Here is a 27402-nt window from a genome sequence, read left to right as displayed (position 1 = left end):
GAGAAATGCCAAATGGCTGAAAAGCACCTGAAAAAATGTTCAGCATCCTTAATCATCAGGGAAATGCAAATCAAAGCAACGCTAGATTCTACCTCACACCAGTCAGATCAAAAATTCAGGTGAAGCAGATGCTAGCAAGGATGTGGAGGAAGAGGAACACTCCTCCATTGTTAGTCGGATTGCAAGCTTGTACGACCACTCTGGAAATCAGTCAGGTGGTTCCTCAGAAAAAATGGACATAGTACTACCAGAGGATCCCACAATACCTCTCCTGGGCATATATCCAGAAGATGTTCCACCTGGTAAGAAAGACATATGCTCCACTATGTTCATAGCAGCCTTATTTATAATAGCCAGAAGCTGGAAAGAACCCAGATGCCCCTCAACAGAGGAATGGATACAGAATATGTGGGAAATTTACACAGTGGAGTACTACTCAGCTATTAAAAAGAATGATGGACCTGGAGGGCATCATCCTGAGTGAGGTAACCCAATCACAAAAGAACTCACACAATATGTACCCACTGATAAGTGCATATTAGCCCAGAAACTTAGAATACCCAAGATACAAGATACAATTTGCTAAACACATGAAACTCAAGAAGAACAAATACCAAAGTGTAGACACTTTGCCCCTTCTTAGAATTGGGAACAAAACACTCATGGAAGGAGTTACAGAGACAAAGTTTGGAGCTGAGACGAAAGGATGGACCATCTAGAGACTGCCATATCCAGGGATCCATCCCATAATCAGCTTCCAAACGCTGACACCATTGCATACACTAGCAAGATTTTGCTGAAAGGACCCAGATATGGCTGTCTCTTGTGAGACTATGTCGGGGCCTGGCAAACACAGAAGTGGATGCTCACAGTCAGCTATTGGATGGATCACAGGGCCCCCAATGGAGGAGCTAGAGAAAGTACCTAAGGAGCTGAAGGGATCTGCAATCCTATAGGTAGAACAACAATATGAACTAACCAATAACCCCCCGGAGCTCGTGTCTCTAGCTGCATATGAATCAGAAGATGGCCTAGTTGGCCATAAGTGGAAAGAGAGGCCCATTGGTCGTGCAAACTTTATATGCCTCAGTACAGGGGAACGCCAGGGCCAAGAAGTGGGAGTTGGTGCATAGGGGAGTCGGGGCGAGGGTATGGGGGACTTTTGGGATAGCATTAGAAATGTAAATGAAGAAAATACCTAATTAAAAAAAAGAAAAAAAGAAGAGAAATAGTAGAAGAAAAAGAATAGAACAAGATAAGAGTTGAGAAAAGGTGGAAAAAGAAGAGGAAAAAAGAATTTGGGTTCTTGGACTTGCAAAGCAAGTACTTTATTAACAAGGAAATAACAGTATTTAATCTTATTTTTTTATTTTGACTGAGTTCAGTGTCTTTTTATATGTTTGTCTTTGGAAGATACTTGTACATGTTAAATGTGTGTGTTTGTGTATTTGTGTATGTGTGTATTTATTAGACAATATCGCAACAACTTTCTTTAATAATGTGGGGTATGATACTCACTTATTTAATGGTGTTTTACAAGTTTTTCTCTCAAGTTAACCATTCACAGATTAAAGCATAATTTGAAAAATTATACCATCAACCTTCATTGATTATATCTTACCGTGTAAAAATATTATTAGCCTAGTGTCTTCAACTTTGCTAATCATGTCCCTACTTTTCTCTATAATTGTAATATATCACAAAGAAGTTTTTACATATCATGTGTTCTTGTTTCTGAAGCAGAAAAACACTCCTGGGTCATAGATTTGCTAAGACACGAGATTCTACTGAACAGGATGTCAATCTTGGATGTGGTGGTATTTAATGCATCCTTGGAGTGTGTTATTTACAACATAAATATAACTATGGAAGACATTCCAAGGAAGGATTATTCTTCATTTAGATGTCACTATATGTGATGTCTAGCAATATACACAAAAGCTCTGAACATTTCTATCTTGATTAGAGACGAGCTGCTGAGATCACAAAAAGTTCTCAGAATGAGCTCTGCCATTCAGCACAAGTCTAGCCCCTGCTCTGAGAGCAAAGGAGAGAAGCTTACAGCCTTGGGAAAGTGGTGAGGTTTGCTAGGGGACCGACATGTGAACTGTATTGAAGTTGGATGATAAGATTTCTACAAGTTAAGGAGACAATGATGATCCTTCTTGGCAGAGAAAAATGTTTGCAAAAGTATAGAAGATGAGGAGGTTTCGCACTTACGTGCCAGCCAGGAAGAGGCTGACAGCTTTTCCAAGCAGGATCCAAGGAACCTAGCTGAAAATCTGCTTAAATGGGGGGCATAGGGAAAAGCAGCACCTCAGCTATGCTACAAAGAGAAGAGTCACATTTGCAAGTCTGACTCATTCTTGACATGAAGTGGGGAAGAGAGAAAATAGGGAGTGAAGGATGCTTCCCACAGCTGAGAGGAGGAGATGACAACTGACGGTTGAACAAAGATGACAGTATCTTAGAAGGGTCAGATTTGTGGAGGAGAAAAATGAGGGCATGTGTAAACCCTGTTCCTTGTCAAAGGGCAGTGAGAGCCCTGTGGGTGGCAGTTTGTACAGAGGGAAAATTTTATGGGGGAAAGTATTATGAGAACTGAAGTAAAACTTTAACACTAAAGAAGACGATATGTTCATTTATCATTTAATGTAAAGGTTATATAACTGCATCCATGTACTGTATTAAAAATGAAAAATATCTCTAAAATGATGAAATAGAATGTTTCTTATGTCCTACTCATATCTATTATAAGCTTTACAGAAGAATTTAACAAAATTTATAATAACTCTGACATAAGCAGAAATATATAATGGTTATATTCCTGCACTATGCTAGGAGAATTACCTCCATTAGGTGTGGCAGTGGAAAAGGAAAACTTGGGGATATTTCTCTCTCCGTCTATGCATGCCAAGCAAATAATCCTCCCATCTAACAAACCAAATAGGAAATTATATAGAAAAATGCCATATCAGTCCTCCAAAGGCTACTATTTAGCAGTTATATGACCATTATAAGGCTCCTTTGTGATAAATGCTATCACTCCAAAGCCATGGAAAATAGCAAATTTCAAAAAATGCCATCTGGATTATTCACATTCCAGAGAGTGAGACTAGTTATCAACATAAGGTAGTAGTATAAGACTATTTCCTGAGGGGGAATGGAGAAGCCCTATATTTTCCATAGATGGGACAGAAATAACACAAATAAAGAACCAATTTCTCCTGTCTAGACTACTGAGCCAATAAGTTTTAATAATGTTACTCACAAGATCAACTTACAGGCAGCTAGCTACACTACCTGCCACCAAAAGTCTTTTCCAGAAACTGTTATATGCCTACTTATCCTCTGAGAAAGTCATACTAGTCCTTTTCCTTAGCAGCTTTCAACTGCTTAAAAGCCCTCAATGAGAGATTAGACCACATAAGTCCTCCATGGGACAATCTTATGCACATAGCCTGCTGGCAATTTTGCTGAGATTCAAGAGAATGGCAGAGATGTCATTGCCAGAGAAAAGTGTTGCAAATCAAATGGAACAACCAAAACACTTGTAACCTGTGAGATTAACAGATCTCCTTTGGGAATTCACCGATTTGAGTTTGAAGGGCAGTGATTGATGGAATACCAGTTTCTTATTTGTACTCCTTTGAATTAAATCCATTGAGTAAACTAATCTTTTTTTTTAATCCTGCATTTTAGAAGATATCATTCTTGTTTTTCCCCCAATGGCATTTTTCCTTTTTATTCTTTTATTGAAAATAGATTCTTTTCTCATAAAACTTATCATGATTATAATTTTTTAATCTCTTTCTATTTCTCCCAATTCCTCCAAATTCCCTCCCCTTTGGAACCACTTCCCTTCTGTCACTCATCAGATAAGTCTTCTAAGAGATAACAACCAAACAAGACAAAATTAAATAAAATACAATGAAACATAAACTACCATATCAAATTGGGACATGACAACCCAATAGGAGGAAAAGATCCTCAAAAGCATACAAGACTCAGAGTCTCATTCATTCTCATAGTCAGAACTCCCATAAAAATACTAAGCTAGTAGCTATAATATATATGCACAGGAACTGGTGAAGACTCATATAGGCCTGTGCTCACTGCTTCAGTCTCTTTGGGCTCATATGCACCTTTCTTAGTTAACTTAGAAGGCCTTGTTCTCTTAGTATTTTCTATCCCCTCTAACTCTTATCACATCCTCCTCCACAGGATTCTCTGAGCTCTGAGTAGCAAGATTTGATGGAGAATTTAGATTCCATTAAAATGAAATTTTATACTCCATCTAAAATGTACTCTCCACATAAGGCAATAGACTGACCTTATAGCCATAGCTTAAAGAAAACATTACTGAAAACATAGATTTAAAATACCTTTAATTACGGTCTGCATCATCAAACTGACAGAAGTTAAAAATGCATTGATAGCAGCTGCTAACAGTGGGTCAGAGATGGGTATATGTGGGTAATACCCAAAGTAGGATCAATTGGGAGAAAGAATTAACTCTACAATGTTTGTCAGTAGGAAAATTTTAAATCCTTTTCATACAGTAGATGTGCAAGGAGGTGTTTGTGTGTAACTGTTTAACCAGACATGGATTCAAATATGAAGAAATTATGACATGCATATGCTCCCAAATCATGAAGAACACTCCTCAAAAAATTAGTAGATATATTTATAGTATACGCAACTATATTTCAATAAATGTATGTGAGAATGAGATGTGAGGATGTGTATACGATAATGCTAAATGAAAGAGCATGACACAAAATACGTCTGATTTTTCTCCTTTTTAATATGTTTTAATCGAAGTAGAAATACTTCATTTTCATCTCTCCTATTCCAATCCTTCCTCTAGTTCCTCCAAGTTTCCCTCCCTGGAACCCCTTCCATGACCCCCTCCACTCTTGTTGATTGCTTCGTTTTCTTTGATTATTATTGTTTCATACATACAGGTTTATATGCATATATAATAGATAAAATAGAGCTTGATGAGTCTGTTTTTGTGTATATGGTCTCAAGACTTCCCATTCTATGTAATCTTAACAATATGTATACCTGGCCTGTTGTTGTATGTATTTAGAATATTACTTTAAGTAAATAGAAGGATGTAGTGCACCATATCAGTGCCCTCTTTATGGATGTCATATATATGGGGTATGATATATTCTTATATATTCTATATTTTCTAAACTTTTATTTGTAAGCATGCACTGCTTTTATAGCCTAACTAAAATATGAAATGGGATTTTAAATAGAAAACATTTATGATCAAGCAAAGTGGTGTATCCAACATACCTAAATAGCTCTGTATTTGTTGTAATTTCTACTCTCTGAGAGATTATATTCACTCACACTGCTGCCTGCTAATGCAACTCATGGTCTGGTGGTTGGCAATGTGCTTTCTAAGGGTATATGATTTCTAATTTCTCTCTATTCTCCACCATGTTCCACTGTCATGCAAAGCTCTTACTTCCAATGGGAGCTAGTGCTTCTAGCTGAGACACACTCCTTTCTGTATGATATCTGTCGAGGCATTTTCTAAACACATTTAAGATCCATTAATTCTTTAGATTAGATTGCTTAAGTACAGTGGTTTATGACAGCCACTCTGAGGTTGCCTAAGGACACTTCGAGTCAGCTCTTTTCCTGGATGTGCATTTCTGACAATGAGTGGGCACAGTTAGTGTTGTCTTTCTGTGATCTCATACATGCTCTTCCCAGTGTCTTATTTTATGCTTTCACTGGACATTTTTATCTACATCTAAGATCACATTTATAAACCATCTTCAACAGGCTTGTAAGCCTACGACAAAATGAAACTAATTCTCAAATGTCTCATCTTTCTTGGGGCTGATAGCTAATGTTCAGGAGATAAGACTGCTGCTTCCTTCCATTGAGGCTACGAGAGGATCTATTCCTTGTTTTGTCAATGACTCTCCTCCTTGTGCATCTTCCATCCTGTTCCTCCACAGGCTTACATGTAGACTTATGTCAATAAAGACACTGGTACTATTGGAGGAGGGTCTATGCTACTTCAATTAACCAATCACAAAATTACATCTACAAAATTCTGTCTTCCAAATAAGGTAAGAGTTTGATGTCCCAAGATTGGGAGGTAAACATATTTTCAGGAGACAGTTCTATAACTCTCAACAAAATGTACTTGGGAGGAAATTTATATATTAGTTTAACCCTTAGCCTTAGTTGAACAAGATTATTCTTCCTTAGAATCATTACCCAGGAGGTGGTGAGTAGGCAGAAGGCCTCAGAACAAGATAGAGGTAGCAAAGCATGAACACAGAGCATCAGGGAGTGTAGAGTTTGTGTGGGTGTTGTTCAAAAGGAGATTGACAACTATGTTCAGGTATGGAATCAGTGGCAAAAACTGTGTGGTTTACCGTGAAAGCAATAGGGAGCTGGTGAATAGTTTATGTACATCTCATATGAATTTTAAGACTGATTAGCCCTGTAGTGCTACAGTTACATGGAACACATTTGTCCACTGGCAGGATCTTCTGTTTGCGCTTACCCCTTTTAGTCTAGAGGCTATCTCCATTCTTTAATACCTTTTCCATTGTTTCCAAGGCATTTTTCTCCTTGTCATATTCTCTTAATTTTCTCAAAATATATTGGATTTTAATCAGCTTCTAAATAATTTAATTCAGTAACAATTTTCTTTCACTAAGAATGAACCAAATATTTCTGGCATTTATTACTTACAAAATGAATCAAGATCGTTACTTAAATATTCAGAATATTGTAAATTGCTTCTTGAAATTGCACTTTTATCCCATATCAAAAAGTTACAGTGAATTCTGTATCCTAGCAATTGTTCGTCTTTAAATTGAGCTCTGATTCAGCCATTTTCGGATTTCATGAGCTTTTCTATCGGTTGCTTAGACTGAGGCTGAATTTTTTATGCCTATGTTTCTCTGTAGATGTCTTCTTGAATTAATTTTTGTTTTAACTCCCCTTTTAGCCTTAGGGTGACACCAGACAAGCGTGTACATTTCGTGACTGCTAAAATCTTCCCAATTATAAAGTAACTGCCTAGATTTATACCCATAGCATTTTAATTGATTAAAAAAATTATCACTACAAGCCCTGTTTATTTAGGTGAGTCTCAGAATTGTAATGTGTGATCAAACTGTCTTGAAGGCACAAATACAACTGTCACAAGCATTAATTAAAATACTAATAAATATATGCAGTATCAAAAAATTCTAGTTAGGCTGAAGAATGAAACACCAAGAAATATCATTGAAACTTCTTACTTTCAGTAATTTATACAAGATTTTTAAAAAGCCAACATTTTACCCTGCTCTGTGAAGGAGATCATGAAAGAAGGGTCCTATTCTCACAAAGGTGCAAACAATGGGATAAAATAACCCACATTGAAAGGCTTCCCAGCTCTGAAGCTTTTACTCCAATAGAGGAAGATATGGAACATTCCACAGAAAGAATATATATATATGTACATATATATATATATTTAAAGTATTATCATCTATATACTCAAAATTTTATTTAGAAAAGTATTTGTCACACAAAGTTCAGATGTCTCTGACTTCATAAAGATCATAGTGCAATGGACTTTCTCTTGATAACTTCTTAATAATCATCATCTTGACTTGGTACTACAGCATAAGACTTCTCAAGAGTTATTCAAATAAGAACATCACCTGAGTAATTTATTCAAAGATTGGAAAAGTCATTAAACTGAAGTTCTTTTCAGACACAAGATTTTACCAAAAACCAGCTATTTTCTGACAGAGCTGTCTTTTCTGTACCTCCATATAAGCAAGCTTTGAATGCTAGGACAGAAATTCACAGTTTTGCCTTGGAAGGGCTAGCTCCTTGAAAGATATCATAAGGCTTAGAAGTTAATTTCTCCATTTAACTCTTAGATGATATTATCCATTTTCCTGGAATCCAAAGTCTTTTAAGAAATATAGCTGGAACAATTTATTACTGAATCATAACTTTCTCCTGGAGTTTAGATCTTTTAATCTGATATTGAGCTTTACTTTGCACTATCTTGCTGCTATTTTCTCAAAGTACCATTGTATTTCCTTAAAAATCCCATCTCTGAGAACTGGGCCCCAGTGTTGATTTTAAATGGACAGAAACATTTGAGCCATAACAACCTCTGACCTCATAATATTCCAATTCGTTATACTTATTTCTAAAAGAGGGCGAAGAGCAGAAATATGAGCTAGAAAAAAAACATCACTGCAAGTGAAGACTGGGCTGAAGACATAGTTTGATGATTACCTCATGAGACCTTAAGTTTTATACCCATTATCACAAAATGGAAGTTTTTAAAAAGGAAAACCTATGTTCAGTGGAACTTTCAGAACTGAAGAATGCATGTGGATTTTAGAAAACAATATATTAATATATAATATCATATTTCAGCTTATTTTATTTTGTTAAATGTGTAAGTGTATGGCAATGTATATGTATAGGTATATGTATATATATTTATATTTATATATATGCTTAAGACTCTGCTATTTCATAGAAGTAAGCACAAAGAACAATTACGCATTTATTTTCTTGCCTATCTGTTCAACATTTATCTCTTGTCACTCTCCTATAAATTCATTAGTTCACAGAACTATTTTATTCCCCGGTGTTTCCCAGCATATAACCTCATATCTAGCACAGCAGGGGAAGAGATGAAAGATGACTCTGGGCTGCATAAACATTAAAGCACAAATAAAAACAAAGAACAATGAAAGCACAGGCACTAAGAGAGACTTAGCAAACATCTCCAAGGCCTGCTGTTGAGGAGTGGATTTTACTTAAATTAGTCTTCTCATTAAGCAGTTTAAGATGAAATCAGGAATGATGGTTTATAGTGGGAATCACCTTGGAAGAAAGTCTTTTGAAGTTAGTTGATGAAGGTTCCTGGAAAGACTGTAGACAGCACAGAAACCCTGAAGTTCTGCTATGAAGAAGCTTCTCATAGAACCTGGTAGAGGTGTCAGTGAGTGTCCCTGAAGACAAGAACTCGATCTTCTCTCCTCCTTGATCACCCGTTTGATTACTGATAAGATGACATCATCATTAAAGTCCACTGTCCAACAGCCCAACAATCCATGCAAGATGATGATGAAAAACAAAATATTTAGAACTCAGGTATTATAATGGTAAGATGAAAATTAACCCTCAGATCTAGTTAGGTTTTCAGTGTGCTCATGTCAACAGTCAAAAACTAAACAAGCCTCTGGCACTGCACTCCACATCCTCAATCCTCATGGAGATGACCCTTGATTCAGGTTTCAGAGATGTGCTTGAGTGCAATGAGTTTAAAGATGCCTCTTTCTAAGTAGGATGTGGAGTGAGCTTGGCAGATTTCCATATCCCTGTGGCACAGTTAGTAAGGCAAAATGCTTCCCAGAGGATGAACTAGAAACACTTGTCACTTGAAAAATGCAAGACTGTGTGGATGAATAAAAACAGCATGTATGCCATAGAAAACCTTGGAAAGACAAAGCCCTGTTTTGGCCCTCATCTTTCTAGGTACGGCGTGTGAGGCAAGATCAGCTAAGAGACTGGCATGAGGTTACAGTGAATAAAGAGGCGCCTATTGGGCACACGTATTCTTAACTTTTGACTTTTGACTATGGTATACATAATTCTCAGGTGACTGCAGTTCTTTTTTACCTAAATTTTCATTCATATTAGATTTACATAATACAGCAAGAAGAATCTCCCTATGGTTTCACCTGAATTAGACTTGTCCAGGAAATTATGCTGCTTATTTATTTGTGTTAGAGTATTCAAAGAGAGGCTGTGACTGTCGACCACATGCCATTAATGTAGACAAGAAAAAAAGTCCCCCATAGATAGATTCAACTCAGACTAGAAAACATACATTATTTAATTAAAAGGGAACTGCTCTGGGCTGTGAGAACCCAGAAAAGAAGTTATCGTTGACTTCAGAGAAACACACTATACTAGTCTTGCCAAAAGACACACATTCTTATTTTCTTTTTGACCTTTTCCATCCCTTTCAAAAAAAAAGAAAGAAAAGAAAAGAAAGAAAGCTCCTAGAATCTAAAATTTTCTTTTTTTCTGCCTTTGTGGAGAGCAGGTCTCCCTGTGTAACCTAAGCTGGGCTTGAGCTGTATGTCTTCTTGCTTCTACCTCCCACATGCTGGGATGACATAAACTCCCATGGCTGACCTAACTGCTCCTCCATGAGTGCAAATATGAGGCAATGCTGAAAATCAGACAGTGTACAAAATTCAAGGTGAGAAGATACCTGGCTTTGATGTATTCTAGGCTGTGACCACAATTCAGAAAAAGAGAATGTGTTTCTATATGTGGTGTGTATATGACATGATCATAATTTCTTATGTATAATCTTACACTGTTTCCCAGACACATTCTTTCTATGCCTTTGTTGTTGTTGTTCTATCTAAAAAGTTATTTTAAAGATCATTAAATCTTTAAAGCTCTCTCCCTTGGTGCTACCTCCTTGTTCAACATTGTATCAATATTCTGTGCATAAATCACTCTTCAGATGTGTTCATTGTTCCTGTGTCTTCCAGAGAGAAACAGGAATGTCCTGGATCTAAATGTTCAGCTACTGATAGGTACATATAAAGTTGGTTTAAAGAGAACCATCTAGCCATGGCTTTGCCTAAGGAGATGTGAAATCCTAGCCAAATCTGTAAGCTTTACACTCACTGCAGACCATTAACTCTTAATCGTTTTATCACTAAAATTCCGGAAATACATTTAAAAAATTCCAAGTTGACAGATTGTAAATTGGTTTGAAACTGTACAGACTATACAGATTTCTCCCACCCAAAGCCTTCTCTCCATTTACTTCCGATAACTATTTTATTTCCACTTCTGAGTAAGATTCAAGCCTCCTCCCTTAGGCCTTCCTTGTTACTTAGTTTCTTTGGATCTGAGGACTGCAGGATGTACTTTATGGCTAATGTCCACTTTATAAGTGAATACATACCATGCATGTCTTTCTGAGTCTTGGTTACCTCACTCGGGATGATATTTTCTATTTCCATCCATTTGCCTACAAATTTCATGAATTTTTTGTTTTTAATAGCTGAATAGTATTTCCTTGTGTAAACATACCACATTTTTTTCATTCTTCATTTGAGGGACATCTAGATTGTTTCCAGTTTCTTGCTATTACAAAAAAAAAAAAAAAAAGCTGCTATGAATATAGTTGAGCAAGTGTTCTCGTAGTATGGTGGAACATCTTTTGGGTATATGCTCAGGAGTTGTATATCTGGGTCTAGACTATACAAATTTAGAAAATAAAATAATCTTTAGCACCTATATCTATTTACTTACACAGTTAATATTTTTATGTATCTACTTTGAACCTGATATTACACTCATTCTGAGAAACACCAGGTTGAACAGGTCAGATGTGGATCCAGACCTCACATTGCTTCTGATATATTCACAAAATTGAGTTTTAAGTGATTAAAATGTGATCAAAGTAATCCACAGCACATAGTTGCATGACATATTTTCATGCTATAGTAATCATAGTCTATTCTGACAGGGGAAAACTATTTTCCAATTTGATTTAAATTTTTAAAATACAAAGAAAAATATACCTGTGTAGAGTAAGACGTAGATTACCCATGGATCTGGTATAAGAATATATAATTTTATGCCCTCTGCAAAATGACAGCAAGGCCCTACTACTGAGGACAAAACCCACACAACTCATTGAACACAGAGAAGTTGATCTGGTACCTACTTGGAGCCCTCCCCTATATTTCTGTCTGTTTGGTGTGGGAAGGTACTCTTCAAGCTACTAAAGAGAAGTGTAGGCATCAACCCAGCTACAAAATCTTTGACCTATCATCCAATCTTCCTTCATACATGTTCCAGCAATGCTGGCACAGAACTGGTAGGAGTGACCAACCAAAGTCTGATGTGACCTAGGGCCCACACCATAAGAAGGAACCCATACCCAGCACTACTTGGGTAACCAAAGACCAGGGTCTAGATAACCAAGAAAACTAGAGAAAAAGCAAACACTACTGATCTAAAAAAATTAATAAAGTGATTCCTAGTAATATTCTGCTATACTCATAGATCAATGCCTTATACAGTTGTCATCATCATTTCCCATCATCTGACAGCAGATTGGGAAAAAGATGCAGGGACCCACAGCCAAACATTATGTGGAAAGAAACTCTAAATTGGAAGTCTCCATCAAATTCTCAACGCAGAGCTCAGGGAATCTTGCAGAGAAGAAAGCAGAAAGATTGTAAGAGCCAGAGGGGATGAAGGACAGCAAAAGAACAAAGCCCTCTAAATCAAGCAAGGAGCATATGAGTTCATAGAGACTGAAACATCAAGCACAGGGCCTGTGTGGGTCTTTACCAGGCCCTCTGAATAAATACTGTAGCTATTAGCTTAGCATTTTTATGAGACTCTTAACTGATAGAATGTGAGTCTCTGAGTCTTGTGCCTACTTTTAGGACTTTTTTCCTCCTTTTGGGTTGCCATGTCCAACGTTGGTATGATAGTCTTTGCTTCAGCATATTATATTTTATTTTGTCAGGTTTTGGTTGTTATCTTTTAGACACCTGTTCTTTTCTTATAAAGGACAGAAATGGAGTGGATCCTGAGGGAGAGGAGATAGGGAGGAGCTGGGAAAAATAAAGAGAGAGAAAACTAATCAGTATATGTTGTATGAAAAAAGGATGTATTTTCAATTAAAGAGAACACAGGAGATAAGGTGAAGAGTGGGACCAAGTAGAGTTGAGGCTGAGTGTGAATGTAGAAGAGGAGCACCAGTTCATACTTAGTAGTACCACTGTTAAAATCACCGATCTTTTGAGAGTTTTCTTGAGAACTTAAGTAGCTGCCATGATGCAATGCATAATCATATTTGTGCTTTCATTATAGAGTAGTTTGGAGATGTATATTATGAAATATATTATTAAATGAATTTTAAATATATAAAATTATATATTATATGTAATATATAATTATGTATGTGTTGGTCAGAGGACATCAGCGGACAACTCTCAGGAGTTTTTCTTCCAACTATATGTGGGTTCCATGGACCAATCTTGGGTCATCAGCCTTCTGTAGCAAGCAATTTTACACACTGAGCCATCTCACTAGCCCATATATGGGTTTTCAAAGTATCATTGCAGGAAGAGAAGATAGATGCAGATGTTTGTAATGTGAACTTGAATTGAGATGCTCTCAAGATAGACATGTATGATTCAGTGAACTTCAGGTTTTTTAGTTGCTTTGGCTTGCTGACTGCAAAATATCACATGAGTGAACTATAAGAATCAGCTGCAAGGAGATCTCTGACTTGAAAGACTACGTATGTGGTAGCACCATCCTGAAACTGGGAGGTATGGGTGGAACACTACTGGCTTCAGAATTGGAGATAAAATTCTCTACACTAGATGTATACTGTGGTTTTCACAATGATGAAATCAAGAATACTATTAGAATAATGTGCCAGGGATCACATATATCCAGACATCTGACTCTAGAGTTCAAGGTCTCCACCACAATGAACTCCCTTTCAAGAGTATAAGTTTAGCTCTGAAAGCACTATTGCTTGTGATATCTTTAGATCATAAAGTATACATGACAAAGAAAATAAATCTGTTAAAGACAATTTTTATAGATATCCACTTTTTATTTAGCTTGTGTCAATAAAATGGGTGTTGGGAAATGTGGATGGTATTATGCAACTGGAAGCACAGAATATCTATAGAAAGCTAACACTATAGACTACAGATTTGGTGTAGATGGAAGCCTCTCGATAGACTTAGAGTAAAGAACCTATGTAGAAAGATTAACGAGAACAATGTTATATCACAATGTGACGGCAAGTGTGATGTTATTAGTGTGAAGTTAGAATATGAAGTCAGAGTATGACATCAGAGGAGCCAATAGAAGAAAGAATGTCATGATGTTTCTGCTCAGAACTACCATAGGTTAACTGGGGAAGAATTAGAAAAATAAAAAGCATTGAGAGAACCTCCTTTATTGGCCATTATTGATTTAGCTACATGTTTTCTCCCTAGTGTGTAGACATGAGATATTAGTAGGTAACTTCAACATGTTTTTAGAAGAGAGAGTAAAATATAGATATCAATATTTGGAGAGGGGGAAATGCATTGCAGAGTCATTGCTAACAACATTATGAAATACTCTCTAAGGTACAAGAGTTGATTTTCCAATTCATGAGTATTGAAGGCACAAAATTAAGATGCTAGAAACTGAAGAGTAGATAAAAAAAAAAGTTTGGCCAGTTAAGTATTTTCTATGAAAACATGAGGCCCTGAACCCATAGATTCCCCGAAACTATGTAAAAATAGCAGGTATAGAAATAAATGTTTGTAATCTCAAGATAGGGAGGCAAAGATGCAGATCCTACCAGGCTAGCTCAATAAGTTCTAGGCTGCTAGAGTAGTCTAGTCTCAAAGTACAGGGTAAATGAGTCTTGAGAAGCAAACAGAGTCTAACCTCTCCCCTCTACATTCATGCGCACATTTGCATACATATACATACAAATACTCATACATATGATGGGGGGGGCAAAATATAGGAAAACAGCTTCTGCAAAGAATCTTTTTCCAGACCAGGTAGATGACCAGAATATTCTTTAGAATTTTCTTTGGTTTGCTGACAGTTCATTCTGAAATAAGACTTGTCATGCACACAGAGCTTCAATTATCCTTTTAGAGAGTCATTCAGAATTGGAGGACTGCCACAGATCACCAGATATTTAAGGAAACCCTCTATTCTGCATGATGAAAACCAAAGGAAACAAACCAAGTGGATCTCAGGGCCTACACAAGGAACAGGGGGCAATAGATGAATTCACAGTTAACATCCTCTGAGTGAAACAAAGATGGCATGGCCCTCTGGCACACAAACTTCATTCAAGATACGACATAAGACTCTCATAAAGTATAAAGTACTCTGTCGGAACTAAGACAAATCACTACCTAGAGTTAGATGATAAACTTGAAGAAGCTTCCTGAAAAATAGAGTCAAAGAACAATGACACAGAAATTACTAGAGAATAATCAATTTACTGATAGGCTGTGTCTAAGTTTTCTCACCCAGTTAGTGAGGAATTGCAGGAAAAAAAAACTTACTGATGAACGAGAAGAAAATGTCCATTAAATAAAAACCTTCAGCAGAATTGCAAGATTGGAAAACTCATCAAAATCAAGCACATGCGAAGCACAGTGTCACGAATGTTTAAAACTGGAGTTAAAATTTAAGCTTTCTGCCGGAGAAGTTGAGTGTGAAATAGAACTTTAAATAGGAATAGAACTGGGCTTTCTTACAAGTTACCACAAATGTGCTTCTAAATTTATAAAGAAAAAGTATTTCTGACCTATAAATGTATATCCAGATGAACTTTTACTCCTATGTAGGTAAAATAAGCCAGTTCAGATTGCAAAGTCTCTAAAAAAAAAATTGTGCCTACTATTCATCCTTTCTCAGCTAATAAATGGAAGCCATCTTATACCAAACTAAGAGAATAAAATCTCGGAAGAAGGCATGGAATTCATAAAATTCAAGCAATAACATAGGAAGGAAGCATAGACCTCACAGAGTGGTGGTGAAGGAAGCTTCTAAATGTGCCATCTACAGAGTGAGGGTGAAAGAAACTTCTGCATTGGGCTACAGAAGCAAAAGAACCAGATAAAGCAGGAAGACAGTGTTCTCAGAGTACTGAGGCTCAGTGGGGATTAAACCTGGGTGGTCACATCCAGAGAAGAGAGGCAGAAATCTGAATCAGTTAAAGGTACACAGAAAAACACAGGCAAGGGATACACCAATGCACCAGTTCAAAGACTGGATAGATGTCTCAGTGATTAGGAGGCCTTGTCACCCAGTCATCAAGGCTGGAATTCTTATCCCAAAGCTTATTTAAACAGAAGCTGTCTCATGCCTATTTGTTACCCCAACCTTGAGTAGGGCAGAGACAAGAAGATTGTTGGGGCTTGCTGTCTTCTAGCCACAAATCCCAGGAGAAGTGCCACCTCAAAGGTCCAAAGAGCAATAGAGGAAGGCACCAGATGCTCTCTTCCAGCTTTTGTGTATATACACAGGTATATACACCTTCACACACACACATGTATGCATGAATTCTTACATGTATACACATAAGTAAACAAATCTTTGTTAAAAACCAAAACAATGCTAGCCATAGTCTATCATTTTTCTTTATAACTGCAAAGTACTCCATACATGTTTACTGGGTAGCAAGTATATACCACTCATTTTTGAGGATATTATTGGATTTTTTAGTATGTGCCAGATTCCAGGTAGAGACAGAAAGTTGTCCCACAATCCCACAATTTCAGTAAAATTTGGTAAAACAATAGTTACCAAGTCTTGTGATTCATTCCCTAGAAATGGGAAGTGTCAGAGTTGGAATGATGGAATGCAGATGAGAAGAAAAATCATCTTATTAAGGCTTTCAGTGTTCTTCAGGCTCCATTGTGAAAAAAAAGTATATAAGTGCTTATTCACCAACTTGTCCCCAGAATATCCTTGCAGGAATTTCAGAAGTTAAAAGAGACATAAGGACAGCCTTGGATGAAAACTCAGCAGCTTTTAAGTAAATTGTGCCTGGTTGCTTCCAAATCTGAGTCAAACTATGAAACTTTAAGAATAAAATGCTATACAATTTTTTAAATAAATGTCATTATTTTTTATTTAAATAATACATTTTTACAGATGTGTGAGCATCTATGTGTGCATGTGAGTGTGTAGGGAGGGTGGGGGCCTAGATGCCTGCAGAGCTACCTAGAATTGGTGCTTGAAACAAAACACTGGTCTTTTGCAAGAGGAGCAAGCACTCTTAACTGCTGAGCCATCTCTTCATCCCCTCAGCAATAAATTACTATTCTACAAAAAAATAATTAACAGTCTGAAGAAATAAATCAGGATCAGTTGGTAAAGAGCTTGTCACACAAACATCAATTCATGAGTCCCTGAGTTGGGGAGACAGAGATAGGAGGATCCCTGTGGTTTGCTGGCAAGCCAGCCTAGACAATTCAGCAAGCATTTATGAGGCTAAAGAGAGACCCATCTCAGGAAAACAAAACAAAACAAAAACAAAAAAAATCAGAAAACGTGACTTGCTCCTAAAAATCACACCTGAGGATTACCTCTGTTCTACACACACACACACACACACACACCAAATGAAATGCAAAGTTTGAGTTAATATTCATTTAATACTAATTCTGTAGTCATCAAACTACAGTGATGTGAATTTAAGATATAAAATATTTCATATATTATATAATATGTGTAAAAGTATAATAAGATAAATATAATACTATATACTAAAAACTATATAAGTCAAGGTCTCCTTAAAGAATTCAAGATAAGTATGTAGGGAAAGAATGCACATTGAAGAAACAATGTCACCCTTGTTCCCAGATTACATTCACCCGAAGAGTGACCTTCAGTTAAAAATGAGAAGTTTCTCAGGCCAGTTATTAGTAACTGATAGCAATCAGGGACAGAGCTCCATGCATTCATCTACTCATCCATACATTCCTGTGTTAGTGGCACACATGTCACTCTATAGTCAATAAACACTTATCATTTTCTGGGCACCTAGACAGATATCAGGAATAAAGTACTGCCATGGCCCTAAAAAACTCATCGTGGGAGAAAATGACATGAAAACCTGTAAAATAAGTTTAGTGTTGATGTTATCGTTGTGTATGTATGCAAGGCCTTTGCTCATTTTAACTTAGAGGAATAAAAAAGAGATGTGTCAGGGTTTTCCTAGGAATGTCTAACCTGATTCTAAGTCCTTTTCTTCTATGTGAATCAGGATTCTATGGCTCCAAGAACATAGATTCCATGAAGATAGTGTTTTGAGAATGTAGAATAGTCATGGTCCACAATAAAGTTATTCATAGAATCTGTCTATGGGTCAAAAAGACATCATAAACTCTGGGTTTGAAATTTGACTGTTTTTGAATACACGGAATACTCTTTCAAAAAGTTCTGTGGAAGTTGTCCTGTGCCTGATTTCACATCTTGGGGCAGTTATGGGTGTGATGGTTACATGTCCTGTGTAGACGATACACACTGTAGAATTATAACTAACCTTTTCTGCTGAAGATGCAACCTCCCTTGAGTATCAATGCTAAACACCTGTGTGTGTTCTCTCCCAGTGCAGTGCTTGGAGATGACCACCAAACGGAAGCTCATTGGCCGCCTGGTGCCATGCCGCTGCTTCCGTGGAGAGGAAGAGATCATCTCAGTGTTGGATTACTCCCACTGCAGCCTGCAACAGGTGCCCAAGGAGGTCTTCAACTTCGAACGCACACTAGAAGAGCTCTATCTGGATGCCAATCAGATTGAGGAGCTACCTAAGGTGAGTTCTGAAAAATCAAAGACGCACTGTCAATCTCAAGTTCCTAATGCGAAGATTCAGAATGGAGATAAGCTTCCTTCAATCCTAGTAACTGAGTCATTATGACCTTCCATCTAGTAATTAACGCATCACTGCCTCTCACAAAACAGACTTCTGTCACAGTAGTACATGACACAGTACATCCCTCTATCATGGTATTTGATGCATGGCTACGGCCTTCCATCCAGGAAATACAGCAAGGCCTTTCATCTTGGTAACTAACAAGCTGGGCTGCAGAGTTCTTCAAGTCTATAAACTGAAACCCTGGGGCTCCCCACTTACAAACACAATAACACAGTGTGTGTGTGTTTTTGCTTAGAAAAGAGAGGGATAATATGAAATGTGATATAATTTTAAAGCATAAATTCATGATATGTTAAAATTATTTTAAACCTTTATTCATCTTGAGTCTAACATATTTAGCTAGCATTACATTATATTGACAAACATGATAAAGAGACTATATGCACAGAATAGTATTTGGTGTAGTGCTTACCTAACATGGGCAGAAAAAGAAAGAAAACATTGAATTTGTGAGGTTTTAATGTAAAAATATTTCAATAAAGGTTTTAAGTATGAACCTTTTACATATGCACACTGCTACTATAAGCAAATTCAGGACTCCTATGACTTCATTCTCTGTTAAATGACTACGAAGTGACAAAAGCCACACCTCAAAGAAATTCAGGGTTAGAGGAACAGTTACCTAAGTAAATCACTAGCTCGAACAGTCAGCTTGACATTTACTTGTGAAGAACTTATGCATTTGTGAGGGCAGCATTTGGGATGTAAATAAATAAATAAAATGCATTCAATATGCAAAACAAGTTTATTAAATATTTCAATGTGCTAACCAAAGTAAAATATGAATGGTTGTTTGTACATGCGATTATGAATTTTGGTATTTATAAAATGTTTCAAAGTTAGGGAATATTTAATGCTTACTTCAAAAATAACCTACTTCATTTTTAACAATGCAAAACATAAATAGGTCATCCTTAATCTTTGAAGAGAATGTCTGAGTCAAGGCTAGAAACGTAAAAGTTAAAAGTGTAAAAGCCTTGGTTTTTCCACGTGGACAGAAGCCAGTTCTGTTTGTAATTTAATTCTGAATTCAATACTACTTTGCTTTTATTTTGAATTAAGAAGTAAAGATATAGACAAAATAATAAATTGTAATTGGCATACATTATATTAAAATCATGTATAAAGACATGCATAAATAAAATAGTAAACTGAAAAATACAACCTAGTTCTTGGCATTTAAAAACTCTGCAAAAGACAATAAAAGTGATTTTAGAAAAGACAATATGTAACCAAAATTTTGACTAAAATGTAACCAAATAATAAAATGGGGACTTAGTGAATTAAATCAAGTTGACCCTATCTAAAGTATAACAGAACTGAATTTGAAATAATATAAAAATATTTATAAATGTTATACTATATTTATATGTCTATATTTATATTTATATGGCATAATGTATAAATGTACTTATATATACATATATACTTATACTTATAAGTATAAATTTTATATTTACATAAATATAAATAATATTTATAAATAAAATAGTAAACTTTGCAATCTTATCTCATAAATATTTTAAATACAGAGAGTTTATATATTTAGGATGCAGATTTGATCCTATCTCTGCTGTTTGGTTGGGAAAGCCTCCATCAGGAAAATAGCACCTCTAATACAGAGAGTAGTAGGGCAGAATAAAGGTACAGGAGCCTAATAACAATGTAAGTGGAAGACCTATAAGTAAAAAAATTTAAAAACAAATATTTACTCCACCAGAGCTGTAGTAAGTTCCCATGTAACTTATGCTGAGTCAAATTAAAGTTGGATTTGGTGGCATTCTGTGATAGTTCTAAGTAGTGTTCATCCAACAGCAACAGGAAAAGTCATTCAGACATTTCTCCAATCTCGTTTCTATAGGTCTCAGTGAACTTTTATACACCTAGAACAGCCACGCAGCTTCATTTATGGTTTTACCACAGTTTTATTCATTCCACCACACACAAACACACAAAAAAACCAACAGCAACAACTAAGACTGAGTTGAATCAATTATCTTTGTATTTTCTTTTTTGTTGTTGTTTTTTTTTCCAATGTTTTTATTAGGTATTTTCCTCATTTACATTTCCAATGCTATCCAGAAATTCCCCCATACTCTCCCCCACAAACCCCTACACACCGACGCCCACTGTTTGGCCCTGGCATTCCCCTGTACTGGGGCATATAAAGTTTGTAAGTCCAATGGACCTCTCTTACCAGTGATGGCCGACTAGGCCATGTTTTGATACATATGCAGCTAGAGTCAAGAGCTCAGGGATACTGGTTAGTTCATAGTGTTGTTCCACCTATAGGGTTACAGATCCTTTTAGCTCCTTGGGTACTTTCTCTAGCTCCTCCATTGGAGGCCCTGTGATCCATCAAATAGCTGACTGTGAGAATCCACTTCTGTGTTTGCTAGGCCCCAGCATAGTCTCACAAGAGAGAGCACTATCTAGGTTCTTTCAGCAAAATCTTGCTAGTGTGTGCAATGGTATCAGCATTTGAAAGCTGATTATGGGATGGATCCCCGGATATGGCAGTCTCTAGATGGTCCATCCTTTCCTCACAGTTCCAAACTTTGTCTCTGTAACTCCTTCCATGGGTGTTTTGTTCCCAATTCTAAGAAGGTGCAAAGTGTCCAAACTTAGGTCTTTCTTCTTTTTGATTTTCATGCATTTAGCAAATTGTATCTTATATCTTGGGTATCCTAAGTTTCTGGGCTAATATCCACTTATCAGTGAGTACATATTGTGTGAGTTCCTTTGTGCTTGGGTTACCTCACTCAGGATGATGCCCTCCAGGTCCATCCATTTGCCTAGGAATTTCATAAATTCATTCTTTTTAATAGCTGAGTAGTACTCCATTGTGTAAATGTACCACATTTTCTGAACCCATTCCTCTGTTGAGGGACATTTGGGTTCTTTCCAGCTTCTGCTTATTATAAATAAGGCTGCTATGAACATAGTGGAGCATGTGTCCTTCTTACCGGTTGGGACCTCTTCTGGATATATGCCCAGGAGAGGTATTGCTGGATCCTCCGGTAGTACTATGTCCAATTTTCTGAGGAACCACCAGACTGATTTCCAGAGTGGTTGTACAAGCTTGCAATCCCACCAACAATGGAGGAGTGTTTCTCTTTCTACACATCCTCGCCAGCATCTGCTGTCACCTGAATTTCTGATCTTAGCCATTCTGACTGGTGTGAGGTGGAATCGCAGGGTTGTTTTGATTTGCATTTCCCTGATGATTAAGGATGCTGAACATTTTTTCAGGTGCTTCTCTGCCATTCGGTATTCCTCAGGTAAGAATTCTTTGTTCAGCTCTGAGCCCAGTTTTTTTTTTCCATTTTTTATTAGGTATTTAACTCATTTACATTTCCAATGCTATACCAAAAGTCCCCCATATCCACCCACCCCCACTCCCCTGCCCACCCACTCCCCCTTTTTGGCCCTGGTATTCCCCTGTACTGGGGCATATAAAGTTTGCAAGTCCAATGGGCCTCTCTTTCCAGTGATGACCGATTAGGCCATCTTTTGATATATATGCAGCTAGAGTCAAGAGCTCCGGGGTACTGGTTAGCTCATAATGTTGTTCCACCTATACTGAGCCCAGTTTTTAATGGAGTTATTTGATTTTCTGGAGCCCACCTTCTTGAGTTCTTTATATATTTTGGATATTAGTCCCCTATCTGATTTAGGATAGGTAAAGATCCTTTCCCAATCTGTTGGTGTTCTTTTTGTCTTGTTTACAGTGTCTTTTGCCTTGCAGAAGCTTTGCAACTTTATGAGGTCCCATTTATTGATTCTCGATCTTAAGGCACAAGCCATTGCTGTTGTATTCAGCAACATTTCCCCTGTACTCATATCTTTGAGGCTTTTCCCTAATTTCTCCTCTATAAGTTTCAGTGTCTCTGGTTTTATGTGGAGTTCCTTAATCCACTTAGATTTGATCTTAGTACAAGGAGATAGGAATTGGTCAATTCGAATTCTTCTACATGATAACTGCCAGTTGTGCCAGCACCATTTGTTGAAAATGCTGTCTTTTTTCCACTGGATGGTTTTAGCTCCCTTGTCAAAGATCAAGTGACCATAGGTGTGTGGGTTCATCTCTGGATCTTCAATTCTGTTCCATTGGTCTACTTGTCTGTCGCTATACCAGAACCATGCAGTTTTTATCACAACTGCTCTGTAGTACAGCTTTAGGTCAGGCATGGTGATTCCACCAGAGTTTCTTTTATCCTTGAGAAGAGTTTTTGCTATCCTAGGTTTTTTGTTATTCCAGATGAATTTGCAGATTGCTCTTTCTAATTCATTGAAGAATTAAGTTGGAATTTTGATGGGGATTGCATTGAATCTGTAGATTGCTTTTGGCAAGATAGCCATTTTTACAATGTTGATCCTGCCAATCCATGAGCATGGGAGATCTTTCCATCTTCTGAGATCTTCTTTAAGTTCTTTCTTCAGAGACTTGAAGTTCTTATAATACAAATCTTTCAATTCCTTAGTTAGAATCATGCCAAGGTATTTTATATTATTTGTGACTATTGAGGAGGGTGTTGTTTCCCTAATTTCGTTCTCAGCCTGTTATCCTTTGTGTAGAGAAAGGCCATTGACTTGTTTGAGTTAATTTTATATTCAGCTACTTCACCGAAGCTGTTTATCAGGTTTAGGAGATCTCTGGTGAAATTTTTAGGGTCACTTATATATACTATCATATCATCTGAAAAAAGTGATATTTTGACTTCATCTTTTCCAATTTGTATCCCCTTGATCTCCTTTTGTTGTCGAATTGCTCTGGCTAGGACTTCAAGTACTATGTTGAAGAGGTAGGGAGAAAGTGGGCAGCCTTGTCTAGTCCCTGATTTTAGTGGGATTGCTTCCAGCTTCTCACCATTTAAATTGATGTTGGCTACTGGTTTGCTGTAGAATGCTTTTATCATGGTTAGGTATGGGCCTTGAATTCCTGATATTTCCAAGACTTTTATCTTGAGTGGGTGTTGGATTTTGTCAAATGCTTTCTCTGCATCTAAGGAGATGATCATGTGGTTTTTGTCTTTGAGTTTGTTTATATATTGGATTACGTTGATGGATTTCTGTATATTGAACCATTACTGCATCCCTGGGATGACACCTACTTGGTCAGGATGGATGATTGTTTTGATGTGTTCTTGGATTCGGTTAGCGAGAACTTTATTGAGGATTTTTGCATAGATATTCCTAAGGGAAATTGGTCTGAAGTTCTCTATCTTTGTTGGGTCTTTTTGTGGGTTAGGTATCAGAGTAATTGTGGCTTCATAGAATGATTTGTTTAGAGTACCTTTTGCTTCTATTTTGTGGAATAGTTTGTGAAGAACTGGGATTAGATCTTCTTTGAAGGTCTGATAGAACTCTGCACTAAACCCATCTGGTCCTGGGATTTTTTTGGTTAGAAGACTATTAATGACTGCTTCTATTTCTTTAGGGGATAGAGGACTGTTTAGATCATTAACCTGATCTTGATTTTTAACTTTGGTAGCTGGTATCTCTCTAGAAACTTGTACATTTCATCCAGGTTCTCCAGTTTTATTGAGTATAACCTTTTGTAGAAGGATCTGATGGTGTTTTGGATTTCTTCAGGATCTGTTGTTATGTCTCCCTTTTCATTTCTGATTTTATTAGTTAGAATGCTTTCCCTGTGCCCTCTAGTGAGTCTGGCTAAGGGTTTGTCTATCTTGTTGATTTTCTCAAAGAACCAGCTCCTAGATTGGTTGAATCTTTGAATAGTTCTTCTTGTTTCCACTTGGTTGATTTTGCCCCTGAGTTTGATTATTTCCTGCCATCTACTCCTCTTGAGTGAATTTGCTTCCTTTTCTTCTAGAGCTTTTAGGTGTGTTGTCAAGCTGCTAATGTGTGCTCTCTCTAGTTTCTTTTTGGAGGCACTCAGAGCTATGAGTTTTCCTCATAGAAATGCTTTCATTGTGTCCCATAAGTTTGGGTATGTTGTGGCTTCATTTTCATTAAACTCCAAAAAGTCCTTGATTCCTTTCTTTATTCCTTCCTTGACCAAGGTATCATTGAGAAGACTGTTGTTCAGTTTCCACGTGAATTTTGGCTTTCTATTATTTATTTTGTTATTGAAGATCATCCTTAGTCCGTGGTGATCTGATAGGATGCATGGGAAAATTTCAATATTTTTGTATCTGTTAAGGCCTGATTTGTGACCAATTATATGGTCAATTTTGGAGAAGGTCCCGTGAGGTGCTGAGAAGAAGATATATCCTTTTGTTTTAGGATAAAATGTTCTGTAGATATCTGTCAGGTCCATTTGTTTCATAACTTCTGTTAGTTTCACTGTGTCCCTGTTTAGTTTCTGTTTCCACGATCTGTCCATTGATGAAAGTGGTGTGTTGAAGTCTCCCACTATTATTGTGTGAGGTGCAACGTGTGCTTTGAGCTTTACTAAAGTGTCTTTAATGAATGTGGCTGCCCTTGCATTTGGAGCATAGGTATTCAGAATTGAGAGTTCCTCTTGGAGGATTTTACCTTTGATGAGTATGAAGTGTCCCTCTTTGTCTTTTTTGATAACTTTGGGTTGGAAGTCGATTTTATCCGATATTAGAATGGCTACTCCAGCCTGTTTCTTCAGACCATTTGCTTGGAAAATTGTTTTCCAGCCTTTCACTCTGAGGTAGTGTCTGTCTTTTTCCCTGAGATGGGTTTCCTGTAAGCAGCAGAATGTTGGGTCCTGTTTGTGTAGCCAGTCTGTTAGTCTATGTCTTTTTATTGGGGAGTTGAGCCCATTGATATTAAGAGATATTAAGGAAAGGTAATTGTTGCTTCCTATTATTTTTGTTGTTAAAGTTGGCGTTTTGTTCTTGTGGCTGTCTTCTTTTAGGTTTGTTCAGGGATTACCTTCTTGGTTTTTCTAGGATGTGGTTTCCTTCCTTGTACTTGTGTTTTTCTGTTATTATCCTTTGAAGGGTTGGATTCATGGAAAGATAATGTGTGAATTTGGTTTTGTGGTGGAATACTTTGGTTTCTCCATCTATAGTAATTGAGAGTTTGGCTGGGTATAGTATCCTGGGCTGGAATTTGTGTTCTCTTAGTGTCTATATAACATCTGTCCAGGCTCTTCTGGCTTTCATAGTCTCTGGTGAAAAATCTTGTGTAATTCTAATAGGCTTGCCTTTATATGTTACTTGAGCTTTTTCCCTTACTGCTTTTAGTACTCTATCTTTATTTAGTGCATTTGTTGTTCTGATTATTATGTGCCGGGAGGAATTTCTTTTCTGGTCCAGTCTATTTGGAGTTCTGTAGTCTTCTTGTATGTTCACGGGCATCTCTTTCTTTAGGTTTGGGAAGTTTTCTTCTATAATTTTGTTGAAGATATTTGCTGGTCCTTTGAGTTGAAAATCTTCATTCTCATCTACTCCTATTATCTGTAGGCTTGGTCTTCTCATTGTGTCCTGGATTTCCTGGATGTTTTGAGTTAGGATCTTTCTGCATTTTGCATTTTCTTTGATTGTTGTGCCGATGTTCTCTATGGAATCTTCTGCACCTGAGATTCTCTCTTCCATCTCTTGTATTCTGTTGCTGATGCTCACAAATATGGTTCCAGATTTCTTTCCTAGGGTTTCTATCTCCAGCATTGCCTCACTTTGGGTTTTTTAGGTCTTGGATGGTTTTATTCAATTTCATCACCTGTTTGGTTATGTTTTCCTGAAATTCTTTAAGGGATTTTTGTGCTTCCTTTTTAAGGTCTTCTACCTGTTTAGCAGTGTTCTCCTGTATTTCTTTAAGTGAGTTATTAAAGTTCTTCTTGATGTCCTCTACCATGATCATGAGATATGCTTTTAAATCCGGGTCTAGCTTTTTGGGTGTGTTGGGGTGCCCTGGACTGGGCGAAGTGGGAGTGCTGGGTTCTGATGATGGTGTGTAGTCTTGGTTTCTGTTAGTAAGATTCTTACATTTACCTTTTGCCATGTGGTAATCTCTGGAGTTAGTTGTTATAGTTGTCTCTGTTTAGAGATTGTTCCTCTGGTGATTCTGTTACCCTCTATCAGCGGACCTGGGGGACTAGCTCTCTCCTCTGAGTTTCAGTGGTCAGAGCACTCTCTGCAGGCAAGCTCTCCTCTTTCAGGGAAGGTGCACAGATATCTGGCCTTCGGACCTCCCTTCTGGCCAAAGATGAAGGCCCAAAACAGGACCTTTCCCAGAAGCTGTGTTGCTTTGGCCTGTCATAGAAGCTGTTAGCTTCTGTGTGCACACTCTCACCTGTGCAGACTACTTTTCGGCAGAGTCCCGGAACCAAGATGGCTCCCGCCAATCCTGAGGCAAAGGCCTCCCGGGCCAGGTGGTCACCTGTCCTCTGGCCAGGAAAGTGGTCGGATGTCTGGAGCCCGAAAAGAGCGCTGCCTCAGAAGCTCTGTGGCTCCCGCCTGTGCCAGAAGCTGTCAGCTTCTGTGTGCACACTCTCACCTGTGCAGACTACTTTTCGGCAGAGTCCTGGAACCAAGATGGCTCCCACCGATCCTCATCTTTGTACTTTCTTTAGTGACTAGTATGTCCTTTGCCTGCATTTGAGGGAGAATACTGGTTGGCATTTTACTCTCTTGGTTTGGATTGTCACCTCACTTATTGTTATAACTCTAGATCTACCTGTTTTCTGAGATTTTTTTTTCATTTTATTCTTATATATAGCTGATTCACCTTCTGTTTTATATATTACCATATTCCCATTATGTATTCATTTGAAGATAAACATCCAGGTTGTTCTATTCCTTTGTTAATCATGAATAAAGCAGCAATAAACATAGATGTGCATACATCTCTGTAGTAGTATATATCGTTCTCTAGATATATCCAGGAGTGAAATAGTTTGTAGATGGCAGTGCTCCATGCTGCAT

The 27402-nt window shown here is 37.3% G+C and overlaps 1 protein-coding gene across 20 annotated transcripts in view; it reads left to right on the top strand.

The window, feature by feature from the left end:
• Lrrc7 (leucine rich repeat containing 7) overlaps window positions 1-27402 on the top strand; it is a 494798-nt gene that overhangs the window by 190304 nt on the left and 277092 nt on the right. For 19 of the 20 annotated variants that reach the window (XR_003954326.1, XR_003954327.1, NM_001370782.1 and 16 more), the window contains one exon: window positions 18213-18415. Coding sequence is in view for 18 of the 20 variants with exons in the window: in NM_001370782.1 (NP_001357711.1) it covers window positions 18213-18415 (203 nt within the window). In the remaining 2 variants the exon portion in view is untranslated. Of the gene's footprint in view, window positions 1-7651; window positions 10277-18212; window positions 18416-27402 lie in introns of those variants that run through there. The other variant, XM_006501504.4, reaches the window with a different exon arrangement.

The sequence above is a fragment of the Mus musculus genome, chromosome 3 (genome assembly GCF_000001635.26).
Source record: "Mus musculus strain C57BL/6J chromosome 3, GRCm38.p6 C57BL/6J".
Lineage (NCBI taxonomy): Eukaryota > Metazoa > Chordata > Mammalia > Rodentia > Muridae > Mus > Mus musculus.
This window is presented reverse-complemented; position numbering and strand designations above follow the sequence as displayed.